General features: G+C 43.5%; 1 protein-coding gene across 1 annotated transcript in view; it reads left to right on the top strand.

Annotated features, from left to right (window-relative positions):
• The first annotated feature begins 194 nt into the window (after window positions 1-194).
• BIN3 (bridging integrator 3) overlaps window positions 195-15,272 on the top strand; it is a 44,359-nt gene continuing 29,281 nt past the window's right edge. The window contains exon 1 of the mRNA XM_063087181.1: window positions 195-274. Coding sequence (XP_062943251.1) covers window positions 267-274 — 8 coding nt within the window. The 5' untranslated portion in view covers window positions 195-266. The remainder of the gene's footprint in view (window positions 275-15,272) is intronic.

The raw sequence follows: 15,272 nt of genomic DNA on the forward strand, positions 1-15,272 counted from the left end.
AGGCACAAAACGCCCCCACCCACACCCTCCAAGGTCCCCACAGGCGGAGTCCCTATGCCAGAGCGCGAGAGTCGCCTGCAAGGGAAACTCCGCGGCGAGCGTGCGGCAGCAAGAGGGTTAGCGCACCAAGCCCCGCCTCCCTCCGCCTCTTCCGGGCAGAGGGGGCGAGCTCGGCGTCACTTCCTGGAGACTGGCTGAATCCGGAAGTGATCCCGGAGAACCGCGGAGCGGCTGAGGACCCTGGCGGCGGGCTGACGTTCGGGACCATGAGCTGGTGAGTGATGCCCAGGTCGCAGTGCGCCTGGCCCTTGAGTCATGCGGAATCCGTCGTCAGCCCTCGCCCGCCCTTCCCGCCCCGAGAAGGGCCCGACGGCCCCTGCCCTAGGGTCGCTCAAGGGGCCTTCCTCTGGCCGGAACCCCCGGGAGGTCCAGAGGATCCCCTTAGCCGGGGACCCCGCGTCTGATTCCTGTTTTGCCGGACTTGTTTCTTTCCGGCTCCTTGAAGTGAGGGACTTACCCGTTCCTTCCTCTTAAAGATTCATGGAGGTGGAGTCGTATCTTTTCCTCCCCTGTGGGCATCTCTGCGTTGCGCCCTCCGCCCCAGAGCTGTGGCCCTCATGTGGCAGCTTGGGACCAGCTCTCTGATCAAAACCCACTCTCTTTCAGATAACTAATCCTTGCACCACTTGACAGTCTTCAAAAGATAAACACTTGCTTCTCTTTTGCAAGGGGGCAGAAGTACACCCCACACCCGCCCTCCCAGTAAGAGATTGGACTCGTTTTAATCATTGCCAGGATCGTTACCCACTACTCTTCCTCTAAAATAGACATAGTTAGGCTTAAAGATTATGGGAACTATCACACCATGAGAAAAGAAGCCAGGGGGTCTTAGAGTAGTAGAGTCGCAACTCCAGGTGCTGCAGAACTATGTGACTTGGCTTATAGTACATACTTCATAATGTTTAATGCTTGATTTATTTTATAAGACTCAGTTTGCCCAAAAGGCAGTCCCTATTCTTTCCTCTGGATTATTTATGTTCACAGGAGAGAACTGTGGCTTGCCTGCCATCCTGGGGCTTCCTTAGAGGCTGCCTATGTAAAGGACCTTACCGTACTACCAGGCCCAAGGACCTGTATATCCACAACTCCAACCTCAGGGGATCCAACTATAACACACTTGTATGAATAAATTGACCCCCAGAGATGTACAAGATGAGTCAACCCTTTTAGAATCTAAGTTCCATCAGCATAGGGAACATGTTTGTCACTCTGTCCTCAGAGCTTAGCCTGTTTATGCAAAGTAAGTGCACGATAACCAGTTATGAATGGAAGCCTTTTGCAGTCTGACATTCGGCCATCAGCAGAGACTACGATCTGGCCACAGGCAGCTTCTGTCAGTCAGTGTCAAGGTTAGCTTTCTAATATAAAATGTAAGCCATTTCTGTCCCCTCCCTCACTTGCTTCTTCAACTAAAATTGATGGATAATGTCAGACAGTTGGTGCCAGCATATGGAGGGAAGCATGGAGCAGTGCCCTAATAGGCCCTGGCAGGAGCTGCTCCCCTTCCCCCCACCTTTTGCTCCAGGAGGCATAGAGGGCTGGATTCTTAAAAAGCTGACTTTCCTGTCTTATTATAACCTAGTTAGTGATGGGCAAAGTGGCAATTCTTCAGTTCCTTTTCCTAGAGGGATTATTTCCGTTAAGTGTCAGTCTAGGTCCCTAACCTTGTGATGTAGATGTACTCTTGCCTGCTGCGTCTTGAATCTTTGGATTTCTCTTGCCTAATTTTTTAGAAGTAAAAAGCAGAATGTACAGATGCTTTATATTGCTTAGATTGGCATTTACAATTTTAAAAACTGAATCAATCTTTTCTTTACAAATTGGGAGAAAAGTAAAGCAAAGGCCACTAAAGGTAAATAATTCTCTGGGTGATCTGAAGCCAGTTGTTTCCACCTATCTTGAAGAAATTTCTTTTTGAAAAACTAGTAGCCCGTCTCCTAGAGTCTGTCAGATTGGAGAGAATTTAAATTGACAACTGTCTAGCAGAAACTGAAATTTTTTATTGAGTACAACTGGTTTACCAGTACATGCCCATCTTGGTACCTCCGTGGACCGAGGGTTACAACCAAAAGGGTGGCTTTGTCCCTCAAAGCTGAGATTCCTTTCTCTTCCTCCTTAGAAGGCTTCTACGTCATCTCTTGCGTGGACCCTGACCCTCTCTCCCTGAGAAGGGAACAGCACCAGTGCCTGGGCACACAATTGCGCTCAGTTCCTAGCTCAATGGCTGGCAAGGGGACCGGGGCTGGGTCCTTCTGATGCACTCCCAAAGTGGTTTCCCTGCTCCCAGAATGAATCCATCCATTCATCTGAGACTGGAATTCTCAGTAGGGGAACAGATGAGAGTGACGTGGAGCCATCATGGGAGGCTGGTGCCCAAGGTCAAGTTCACCAAGTACGTGGGCTATGCCAGCCATCGTTAAATAAGGCCTAGGGGCACATGGCACATGGTCCCCAGAGGGTAACCATTGTTCTGGGCTAGGCTGGGCTTTCAAAATGTCACAGTGAGAAATGTCCAATATTGATGCCCTTTGCACACTGTGGACTTTGCACGGAGAGTGAGAGGCCTTTGTTCTCTGCTTCCTCTGTTCAGGCAGCCCACCTACCCCTGTTTACTTAGTGGGTACCTGCTGCCTTCCTGCACCATGTACCCATTCACTCATCTACCCATACTCCTTTCAACAAGGTAACCTTGTGGTCTGTCCTACCAGGAAGAAGGCATTTGATATTCACATCTCTAATCACTGATTTACTTCTTGGCCCCAAGCCAAATGCCCCCTCTTCTCTCCCCCTCTCCCACTCTCCCCCTTCCTGTATGTGTCTTTACTACGATATGGAGAGAGAATTAAGTAAAGAATAGCAGCGCTAATCTAGTTTAGCTGTCTCCAGGAATTGTTGCTTTCCCTGGAACCTTTGATGATCATAGACTAAAGTGATGAGGAAAAAGGAATACGGGAAAAAATCTTCCTATACCGACTGGTCTAGTAGCCTGATTGGGAAGGAAAGAAATCAGAGGCAGGACAGATAAGTTTGACTAGGAGTTAGAGTGCTGTGTTCAGGTTCTTGGTTCCATTGCTCGTCAAGTATTTAACTTCCCTCTGTCCTTTTTTCTCCATCTCTGACATGGGATGGACAATCCTAGCTGACACTTTGCCACCTAAGTCTGCTTGAAAAGAATGGAGACCATCTGAGGATATGATCCTTTTCTGACTCTCCTGGGCTGTTCTGCCTCTGTCTGCCCCTTCAATATTGGTATTCCTCAGGCACGATCTTTTATTTTTCTTTTTTCTGTTCTCATTCTGTGCATCCTCACCATCATCTTTAGGATAAAGGCCTACCCCTGGACCATAGCTGAGAAGGCCCTTCTGGATCTGGCCATCCCTCCTCACTCCTGTGTGCACTCCTCCCAGCTTTTCCTGCTCTAGTGCCCTGCCCCTCTGTGTGAAATGCTTCCCTCCCTTTCACTCCCGCCAACCCAGGCCCACACCCACTCAGCCTTCAAGAGTCAGGCCAGGCTTCACGTGCTCCAGGGTCTTCCCGGAATGGCCTGCACACCCCGCCAGGCTGAGCTGGGTGCCCCTCCTCTGCCCCGTGCCAGCATCTGTATTCAAACTGTTGGTTCACTTGTCTGTGAGTTGTTGAATACTGTCTCTCCGTCACCACCGGATCCCTAGCACTGTTCCTGGCAGTCAGTAAATGTTTATCAGTTGTATGAATGAAGACGGTTTTTTCCATTTACTGACTTGCCTCAGCTCAGGAAAAATGTAAGATAAAAACGTGCAAAACCTACAAACCACTTCCTGGAATGAAGAGCCTCTAAAAGTACTGCTGTTAAGTTGGCTGACAGAGGTGGCTTCCCAGCCAGGCCGCCTCCGATTTCTGCCCCCCTCCTCTCTGCCCAGACTGCTCTGGTGGGTTTGTTTGGTGCTTGCACGGTGGAGCACTGCCGCGTTCTTCCAGACACCGCAGATGCGGGAGCTGCCGCCTCTTCATCTCTATGTGCACCTACTGTCAGGCACGTGGTGGGTATCTAGTAGGTAATTGTTAAATGGAATAAATGAATATGAAGAAAGGAGGGTAAACTTCTGGGACAGACAGAACCATCTGTGCAGTTTCAAACATTTTTGCAGCAGTCTCTTTGCCCCTGTGACTGCCATTGCTACTTCACAGTTGTTCAGTGCTTCTGACTTTTCAGATGACTTTCCCATCCCTTGTCTGATTTCATTCTCACATCTCCCCTTCGAAGTGTGCAGTGTAGAGCTTATTGTACCTTTTGGACAACTTACTAGATTCACTCAGCATGTACCCAGCAGAACTGAAACCAAAACCTGAATCTCCTGAGTCGTCAGTCCTCTGGAACAGGAATATTAGAAAAGTGTAAGACCATTCCCAAGCTGATTGGTTCTCAAAGGATGTGTTGGCACTAGCAGGTTGGTAGTGAATCACAGGGAGTTGTCAGTTTTCACACACAAGGTGACAGAGGAAGTCCTTGTGCTCTGCAGGCTTCCAGGTGTTCTGTAACTTTCTCAGCTTCTTCCTGCTATAAAGCCCCCTGTCCCGGGAAACCTTACCACTCACATCCTCTGTGACTTTGGACAGGTCAGCTTTCCCCAGGCTTTTGCCTTCTCTCTAGAAGGCATGGTAATGCCTGGAAGACAGGGTCCACGTGAGGAGTCTGTGAGATTCCGTATATGACACGGCTTTGGGCACAGACTGAAACATCTCATGCTTATTTCAGATGTTTGTAATAAGAGAAGCAGGGACTTCTTCCAGATTTTGGAGCAGTTGGAAAGACTCAAGTGTCTTGAGTCCCACAGCTACTTAGTCAAAGGTGTATTCTTATGTATTATACTTTAAGGAAATCTTTTGAGGTAGTCTTTAGAATTGGCAGTTAAGCTATTAGAGTTGTTTTACCAAACCCATTATTTTGGTGGCTAATCCATTGAATAGGGCCTACTATAGTGTGATACACATAGATGATGCTCAACAAATATTTGTTGATTTAATGCTTATGAAACATTTATAATGTACAAAGATCTGTACTAAATGCTAGGGGACACGTAAAAGGCTATAGGAGTTGATCCCTGTCTTAAGCCAGAGTATGGAAAGTGCTGGGGATTCAGAGGCAGGACAGCCGGTAACTAAACATCAGCCCGGCATCACCAAGAAAGACTTCAGGTAGGAAATATCATTTTAACTGTACCTTGACTTAGCAAGTATGTGGTGTCGCCATGAGGAACGAGAGAGGGATCCACTTTAGGAGAATGGCATGAAAAGGTGGGTGGAGACAGAATGCAGCAGAGGATTTGGTGTGGACAGTCAGGAGGCCAGTTTGGGTGTAATAAACAACGGTTTGGGTAGAGGCTTCACAGGTGAGAATTGGCACTCTGGCTTGGGGCCACATTGTAGAGTGCTGTCAGTGCCATGCTGAGGACATGAAATTGAGCCAAGGCTTCTGAAAATTGAAGGCTTTTGAGCAGGAAAGAGAAAGAATGGAGCCGGGGAGGCTAACTCAGATGGTATCTTCCAACATTTTCTGACGCCACCTCATAGTTAGAAAGACCTGTGACCTCACAACTCTCTCTCACACACACGCACACATTTATACTTGAAATAAAAGTTTCACACAATATACGTGCAGTGCTGTCTGATCTTTTCTGTTATGTTCTTTTTCTTTTTTTTCTTTTTTTTTTTTCCTTTTTCCATGATGACCAGTAAAGGGATCTTAACCCTTGACTCAGTGTTATCAGCACCACACTCTCCCAAGTGAGCCATGGGCCAGCCCCTTCTTTTTCATTTTTTAAAGAATGACCCCTCTCAGTTGATTTCATGGCTAATTTTGATATATGGATATGATGGGATAATTAAATGATCCATGAGTGCTAGGTATTTTACATGGACACCAGTTTGAAAAACACCTATCTAGGAAGATCATTACAAATATTCAAACCATAAGCTAACACCTGTGACTCTAACCAGCTAAAGATAGGGTTGTTTGTTTACTTGGCTGTTTTTGCTGGGTTGTAATAAGAAATACAGAAGGGGCAGCTGTAGAAAACACTGGCTGAGTGTTCTTTGGATCACCATCTATCGAATAATAGATTGGAAAACGGGGGCCGGCCCCATGGCTCACTCGGGAGAGTGCAGCGCTGGTAGCACTGAGGCCGCGGGTTCGGATCCTATATAGGGATGGCTGGTGGGCTCACTGGCTGAGCGTGGTGCAGACCACACTGTGGCGAGGGTTGCGATCCCCTTACCGGTCAACACAAATTTTAAAAATAAATAAATAAATTAGATTGGAAAACCATTGGTCACTTTCCAGAAAAGAAAACGCAAGTAAACGAAAACCTCTACAAAGATGTTCAATCTTACTAGTAATCAAGGAAAAGCAGATTAAACCAACAATGAGATGCCATTTCATAGCCATCAGACTGGCAAAAATTTTAAAGTCTGACAATGCCAGGTATCTGAGGGTGAGGAATGGTGGGAATTTGCATACACTGCTGGGGCTGCAGGTACCCCCTACCCCTGAGAAAACCCTGTGTCTAAGCAGCGGGAGACACTCGCAGAGTGTTAGCTGCATCCTCGTTTATAGATGCCCAGTGTTTGGAGAATGCAGAAATAAATCGTGATATCTTTACATAATGAAATATTATGTAGTAGTTAAATTGGGTAGAGAAGAGCTGTGCATACCAGCATAGACACATCTCAAAAGTCTAATGCCAAACATAAAAAGCTAGCTGCAGAATGCTGCCTTCAATATCGTGCTGCCTGTGTAAAGTTTAGACCTGTAAAACAGTACTGCGTTTTGCTTATGGATTTAAACTCCTGTAGTAAAATTATGGGAGTGGTAAGTACTAAATTCAGGACAGTGATTACTCTAGGGTAACAACAAAGGAGAGAAGGAAATGGAATCAGGGTGTGTTGCACAGGGAGCTTCAGCAGTGTCTGTACTGATGTGTTGCTTAAAGAAAAAGATCTGGGGCTGTGTGGCTTGATGTTAGAATCTGACAAAGCTAGGTGGTGGATACAAGTATTTATGATATATTCTCTACAATTTTTGGAGTATTTACAGTATTTCATGCTACTTTTTATTTTCCAATCATGGCTGGGGCAGAACTCAGCATAGCGGGAGAATGATTGCTCCCTATGGCCAGTAGGTGGGGGTGATCCACAGTGGGGGCCTAGAAGTCACTGTCCCCTTCTCAGCCCTTGTCCTCCTACCTGCTGCTTGCAGGGGGCCAGACATTCAGCAGAGGATAGGAAAAAGTCATGTGAGAGCTCTTTATAATTCCTGGTTGGTAAGAGTCAGAAGCAAAAACTCAAATAGAGATTGTACCTCGGAAGCTAACCAGCTGTGCTGGTGCTTTTCAGAGTCTGTCACTGGAGGTTTCTCTCCAGCTTGCTGACTAAGCAGTACAAGCCACACCTAGGGATGTCTTAGGTTTCCCTCCTATGAAATGGGAAAACCCATTTTCTATTCCTTTCTGTCTTACAGATTACAGTGAGAATAGGTGATCACTCATCTGCCAAATATTAGGAGTTTCTTAAAGAGCTGCCAAAAGAAAAAAGAAAAATCCAAGCTGCCTCCCTGACTTGCCTGTCTTCCTCTCTTTTCTTGACCATCAGGTACTCCGTCAGCCCCCAGTAAATTCTACCACAAATTCTTCCACTGTTTAGGAGGAAGTTACCACTCAGTTTTAAGCAAATGTGTAAGTTGGACCTGGTCATGGTGCATTATGGTATGGGACAGCTGCTTGCCCCAAAAACAAAAAATAATTTCAGTTTTCCTAAGCATTCTTCAGGGCATGCATAGCTCTGTGACTTTTTGCAAGTCAGCCCTCCTCGGCCTCGGTTTGATTATCGTCATCAAAATATCCCCACCACTGCCTTCACCACAAAAACTTACAGACTGCTCACTGTATGTCAGGAGCCATTTTAAGCATTAAACTCATTTAACCTTTACAGTGACCCTAAAAGATAAGTAGATTGTTATCCTGTTTCATAGACAAGGAAACTGAGGCACAGGGGGGTTAGATAACCTGTCCGAAGCCTCACAGCTAGTAATCAGCTGAGCTGTCTGGCTCCAGAGCCCGTCCTCTTATCTAGTGTACTGTCTCTCCTGTGAAGTTCAGGAGTGGACCACTTTGAATGAAGTGATGTATCCAGAGCACCTAGCACAGTCTGGCAAAAGTAGATGCTCAATAAATGGTTGCTTTAATTAGATGATCTCCCAGCTGTCATGTGACTTATCACTCATTCTCTTTACTTTTCAGAGGTCAGACTGGGGAGTGGTGGGGAAGAAGGGATCACAGCTGAGCTGGAGGACTGTTCTGATCCAAGTAACAAATCAGCCAAGTCACAGAGTCATATCTTTTATTTTTAAACACAGCCATACCTCCTCTGACGGATGGCAAGTGAGGGTCGTGTTCTGTGTGCTCTGGTTTTAGATCAGCTAATTTAGGGGAAGGGTTGTGGTGGGGCCAGAGGCTGTGGTCATCGGCACTGGAAATGGACATTGTCTAGCTCAATTCAATTTCCCCTCTGACGGGGTCTCCCGTGTCCTTGTCCAAGCTGAACTTTCCTTGGCCCTTTGGCATTGTGGCCAGCTGGCCCTTGAGACAAAAGGATGGCATCCAACAGGCAGCTGTTCTGCCGGAGCCAGCTGACTCTCCATAAGCCCGCCCCAGCCCTCTCTCTGATTGTCAAGGTGGTTGTAGCCTTGTGGGGCCCCAGATCAGAGCAGGCGGCAACCCAGTGATAGAGTGACAGAGGCTGAGGGGGAGGGGGCTCGTCCTTCCAGCCTGCAGAAGCCTCTCGCCCACCTTCCTGCTCCTGCCCAGACAGTGACTCAGGCCCAGACCACTCCCCGGGGAGCCAGGATTTCATACACTATCAACTGCCGCCTACTCTTGGCTCAGCCCTCCCTTCGTTCTCACCTCTCTCACCTCCCCCTCCCCCCAGATCTGCGGCTCTTGCCCAGCTAGAGATACCAGAAGCTTGTAAGGTGGGGTAGACTGAATCATTCCAGGGTTCTTTCCACCTCCAAGCCAGGCCTAGGCTCCTTCACAAGGCCGAGCGAAAACCGAGGAAGCATGTTTAGGTGTTAGCTTCTTCCCTTTCCTCTTTGGACGGAACAGAGGACTCTCCAGAGAAGGCCGGGATCAAGAGATCTGCTGGATGACCAGGGGATCCCCACCCAACTGCCATCTGCCTGCCTCTTGTCTCTGCCTCTGCAGTAGAGGGATGAGGAAACCAAAGACTGAGAAGCCCAGCAAACTGAAAATGCAAAAGAACTGTTTTTGTAAATAGACATTACACAAGAGCAGGAGTTTTTTTGGAAAGGTTTTACTGAGACAGACAGAACTAGCCAACTGGCATCATGCTGCTAATAGAGATATTTACTGTTTAAAAAGTATATTTGTAGCTTAGGAGAACATCCTGTTGACTTTTCTTTGTTGTGAAAGAAAATAGAATCTTTTCCTCCCTTTCCCTCTGTACACACAGAACTTTTTTTTTTCTTTTTTGAGGTGGGGCATATTGGGGGGTGGAGAAGGGTAGGGTTGAGAGAAATGTTTTCTCCATTTTGTTACTGAGACCAAAATATCCCTTTTCCTGCCCTCTGGTGCTCACATTTATGGAGTGGCAAGCAGAACCAAGTAAGGACTCTTACTCCAGAGGCAGAGCGCTCAGAGCCCTCTTGATTTCTTCCAGAACATAGAGATTGTCTGAGGAACAAGCCCTTCCTTCCCTGTGGACCTCTGCTTAGCCCTGATTCCAAAGGGAGAAGGGCGAGGAAAGCCGTGAGGAAGAGGAACAAGAGTCTCGAAGTCTGTGGCCTCCTGGCCCTGGAGTCCTGCCAACCACGGCCATGTGGCCCAGCGGTGCCAAAGCAGCTACTGCTCTCGGAGACACTGCCATGCTGTCATTCGCCACAAAGGGAAAAGCCTCCTAGTAGCAAGGAAATATCCTTCCCTCCAAAGCAGCTGTTTCTCCCAAGGAAGTCCTGCAGGGACCGGAGCCGGGGGGTGGGGGGGGGAGGTGAGATAGGGATTCACAGGAAGGAGAGGCAGAAGCCCCCGCTGAGCTGTGGCCGTGTTGCTCCCTCCTCTCGTTTTGCCCTGCTGCCAGCTCTCACTGTGTCCTGCTAGCATGCTTCATCTCGGTGGCACAGGAAATCTGAGCCTTCCATCAGGATACCTACTCCAGTTTTCTGGCTGTTTCTCTGGCACAGCCAGATCACATCTGCCATTGGGCAGCTTTGGAATAAACCCAGGAGACTACTCTCCCTTCAGACATCCCCTTTGGCTCTTTCAAATATCTTCCCTTTATCCATACTCTTATAACTTTACCCAGGCTTTATTTCTGAAGCCAAAGGCCACCTCTGTTTTCTCAGTCTTCACTGAGTGTACTGTTCCTGGATCCCGGCCAGCTGGTGATACCCTTTTTAGGTTTTGGTTTGGTAGATGAAGATTGGGAGCCCAAAGACAGTGATACCACCTTTCTCTGTTCTTTATATAGCTTTATCCGAGAGTAGCTTTTTTCAAGAACCTTAAATTAGAGTATGGTATTTTACAGGGCCTTGGGGCAGTGCACTAATTTTACTCATTTAATCATTCATTCCGTGCTTGCTTTGTACATAAAACTAGACTGTAAGCTCCATGAGCTCAAAGAATGAGTCTGTCTTGTTCATCCTGATGTCCATAGAACCTAGCATAGTGCTTGGCACAAAGGTGGCCTTAATAAATATTCATTCAGTGAAAGGTTGAAAACAGCATTGTGCCTAGTACAGACTTGCAGGGGCTGCAGAGAAGCCTAACACTCAGTCACTGCCTTTGAGGTGCTCTGCGTCATAATCAGAAAGCACTGCATATACACATCAGAGTTAATTAACCTGCACCCTTTACCAAGCTTCTTGGGTTTACTTCAGTAATGAAAGGATAGCTCAATATTAGGAAATGTATTTGCACAGTTCATCACGATAATGATTTATAAGAGAACAAACTGGTTATGTAAAGGCATGCTGAAAAGGCATTAAGTGAAATTCAAAATTTCAATCTTTCTATCTTTTAGTAAACTAGGAACAGAAAGAGATTTCCTTACTATTAGGAGGCTTTTGGCTGAAATGAGTAGTTTCCTTTATATTTAATAGGGAAATATCAGACTCAAAGCATTCTTACTAAAGTCAGAAATCTTTTTTTCTACAATTTCTAGTTAATGCAGTAACTAATACAAGATAAGAAATAGGTATAAGTTTTGGAAAGAAAAGGGAGATTTTATTATTATTCAAATGATAAGACTGTCTGGAAAACTTAATTAGTTCTTTTTTTTTTTTTTTTAATTTAAATTTCTTCAGCTATATAGATTAAGTATGCAGGTGTGGTGGCTGGTTTCAGGGTAAACATACCAGGAAGATAAAATGAAAAAGAGAAACCCATATACAGTATAACTAAAGATGTTAAATTCCATGGAATATACTTAAGACCTAGGCCTAAAAATTTCACATGTAAGTGTTACTTTGGGATCTTAATATATAGCAAAATGAATGCACAGGACCCATATTTAAAAAAAAAAAAAAAAAACTCTTAAGACCAAGGGATTTGCTTTAATAGGTATTAAGGGCTTTTCTAAACCTAAATAATTAAGTCTGTATTATTGCTGAAAGAATAGATCAGTTTATGGTATGGAATAATAGAAGTATTTATCGCTGTTAAAATTATTTTTCTAAGATAGAATATTTTTTAAATCATTTTAAAACAACTAGCTAGCCATACACTCAAAATAAATTCTAAATGAAGATTTAAATATAAAAAATAAACCACTAAAATTCATACGGAAATGCAAGGAACACAGAATAGCTAAACAACCTTGACAAAGAAGAGCAGAGTTAAAGAACTCACACTTCCCATTCTTAAAGCTTACTACAAAACTTCAGTAATTAAGATAGTGTGGTACTGGCATAAAGATAGACATGTAAATTAATGGAATAAAATTGAGGGTCCAGAAATAAACCCTTAAATTTATGGTCAGTTGATTTTTAACAAGGATGCCAGGACAGTTCAATGGGGAAAAAAGTCTTTTCAACAAACAGTAGCTGGAATAACTGGATAGTCACTTGGAAAGGAATGAAGTAGGGCCCCTACCTCACACCATCTATAAAAACTAACTCAAAATGTATCAGACATAAATGTAAGAGGTAAAACTATAAACTCTTAGAAGAAAACAGGGACAAATCTTCATGACCTTGGACTTGGCGAAGGATTCTTAGGTATGACACCAAAAGTATGATCAACCAAAGAAAAAATAGATAAATTGGACTTCATCAAAATTTAATCCTTTGTGCTTCAAAGGACACCATTAAGAAAGTGAAAAACCAACCCATGGATGAAAGAAAATATTTGCAAATTATATCTTATTAAGGACTTTTACCCAGAATGTCCAAAGAACTCTTAAAACTAAACAATTAAAAAGACTACCCAATTTTAGAGTAGGCAAAGGATTTGACCAAATGTTTTTCCAAAGACATACAAATGACCAAGAACACATAAAAAGATGCTCAACAGCATTAGTCATTAGAGAAATGCAAATCAAAGCCACAATGAAATATTACCTCATACTCACTAGGATAGTTAAAGTCAAAAAGACAGACAGTAACAAGAGGAGGTGGAGAAATCGGAGCCTCATACGCTGCTGGTGGGAACGGGAAATAGTGTCGCCATTTTCTAAAGCAGTCTAGTGGTTCCTCGAAATGTCAAACATAGAGTTACCATATGACCCAAAGATTTCACTCCTAGATATATGGCCAAGAGAAATGAAAAATGTCCACACAAATTTTGCACACAAATGTTCATAGCAGCATTATCCATTAATAGCCAAAAGAGAAAACAACCCAAATGTCCATCAGCTGATGAATGGATAAATAAAATGTGATATATCCATACACTGGAATCGTATTCAGTGATTTAAAAAAAAAAAAAAAAAGGAAGTATTGTTACATGCTACAACATGCATGACCTTTGAAAACATTTTGTTAAGTGAAGGAAGCCAACACCAAAGGCCACATATTATATAATTCTGCTTACATGAAATGTCCCGAATAGGCAAGTCCACAGAGATAGAAAGTGATGGTTACCAGGTGTTGTAGGGAGGGGAGTTACTTGCTAATAGGTATGGGTTTCTTTTTGGTGTGATGAAAATGTTCTGAAATTAGATAGTGGTAATGATTGCACAATTCTTGGGATGTACGAAAAACTACAAAATTGTATACTTTATTTTACCTTTTTTTTTTTTTTTTTAAAGATGACCAGTAAGGGGATCTTAACCCTTGACTTGGTGTTGTCTGCACCACTCTCTCCCAAGCGAGCTAACCGGCCATCCCTACATAGGGATCCGAACCCATGGCCTTGGTGTTATCAGCACCACACTCTCCCAAGTGAGCCACAGGCCAGCCCCCAAATTGTATACTTTAAAAGGATGAATGTTATGACATGTGAATTATCTCAATAAAGCTGTTATTTAAAAATAAATTAGATTTTGAGTAAAGATGACAGGTTGAATATATACATGTAATTTATCTCCTTCACAAATCCCACAAAAAAAAAAACACAATAAAGTGATTTTTTAAAGTCATAAATCCACAAGTTCAGGGAGAATAGAAGAAACATCAACAAGAAAATTTGGGATTTGGAATGCAGTCACATGAGGTAATTAACTTAGTGGTTCCAAGGAAGCCAGATCCTAAAGTGGCACTTGGGAAAACCAAGAGCCATCCCACCTTATGGCGCACAGTCCTCAAAGGTTTGGGAGTTGGTGGCACTAAGTACCTCTAGAAATGGGTGAATCCGAGTGCTGAGATCAGGAGGATTGATTGAAAGCTGTTTATGGATAAGTTTAGAGACTTAACATCTCATGCCCAACTCCATTTCACTGGGACACCATCCCTACCCCACCCTAGCAGAAGAATGAAGGGTCCTCCACTCCTGTGTCTACCCCCAGAGAGTTCTATACTAGGTGACACAAAAGTGAATTTACTGTGTTGAAACTTACAAAGCTTAAGCTTCAGAGCCCTTGACTTGCATGGACCTTGTCCAAGGCCCTGGAAGGAACCCTAGCCACATGTTCACATGGATGCTGTTTTTGTAAACTGAAAACAAAATATTTATACTGCAATTAGTTAAGAAAACCTCTGTCTTCAATTCCTACTTTTTCTTCTTCATACTGTCCTCATGGCAGGCAGCTTAGGAGTAGCCTAGGCATTTTTTGGAATGAAACTAGGGGGTTGAGTTGGGAGTATACTGTTTTAACTACAATTTGTAAAGACATTTTTGGAAAATTTTAATAAAACAAATGTGAAAGTACAGAAAGTAATGAGTTGGAAATATACGAAGGGGATCTTTTTTGGTTATCATTAAATTTATTTTAAAACTAAGGGGAACACTAGATAAAAAATAATGGAAGACAAAAGTGATAAAGGTGAGCAATTAAATCAATAGAAGTAATTCTGAAATCAGGCTAAGTATAACAAAACATTTTCAAGTTGTACCAAATATATTAATAAGAGAATGAGATCAGTTTTTAGTAGTGATGACTGTTTGATAATCCTGTTAATGAAGAGGAGCAAACCATATAAACACATTGATAAAACATTTACAATTCTGGTGGATTTAACATGAAAGACAGGGAAGGTAGAATTGATGATATGTGCTCCTGCAAGGACATCAGTGACAAACTGGTTATTGTCATTAATTCAGTAAGCATGTAAGATTAGTCACTGTACAGGAAATCTTGAAATGTGCTCTGAAATCTTACAGTTTATTTGTGAAAGAAACATGAGATTTTCCTAAATTTTACAACAATCCTAAAATTTATATTTATATATTACCAGTAAGCTGAACAAAAGGTTTTCTAAACTGTCAGTAGTAGAAAACAAATTTCAGTTAACCATTCTAGAGGAAAGACTGAATTATCTTTCTTTTCACTCTAAGAAAATGATGCCACCAACTCTGTGTCACATGAAGAGGCAATCAAAGACTGTGCAGCCAAAAAATACAGGGAAAAAAGATAGAGGTATGTCAGACAGATGATTAATAAAAATATTAGGTTACTCTTGATTTTCTGATGTTTGTGTCATTTGTCAGCTTTTAAAACTTGTCATTCATTATGTTCTTTTCTTTGTTTCAGTAAATATTCACTTTCATACTTGTTTCTATGTTTGT

Source organism: Cynocephalus volans, chromosome 2 (assembly GCF_027409185.1).
Source record: "Cynocephalus volans isolate mCynVol1 chromosome 2, mCynVol1.pri, whole genome shotgun sequence".
Classification (NCBI taxonomy): Eukaryota; Metazoa; Chordata; class Mammalia; order Dermoptera; family Cynocephalidae; genus Cynocephalus; species Cynocephalus volans.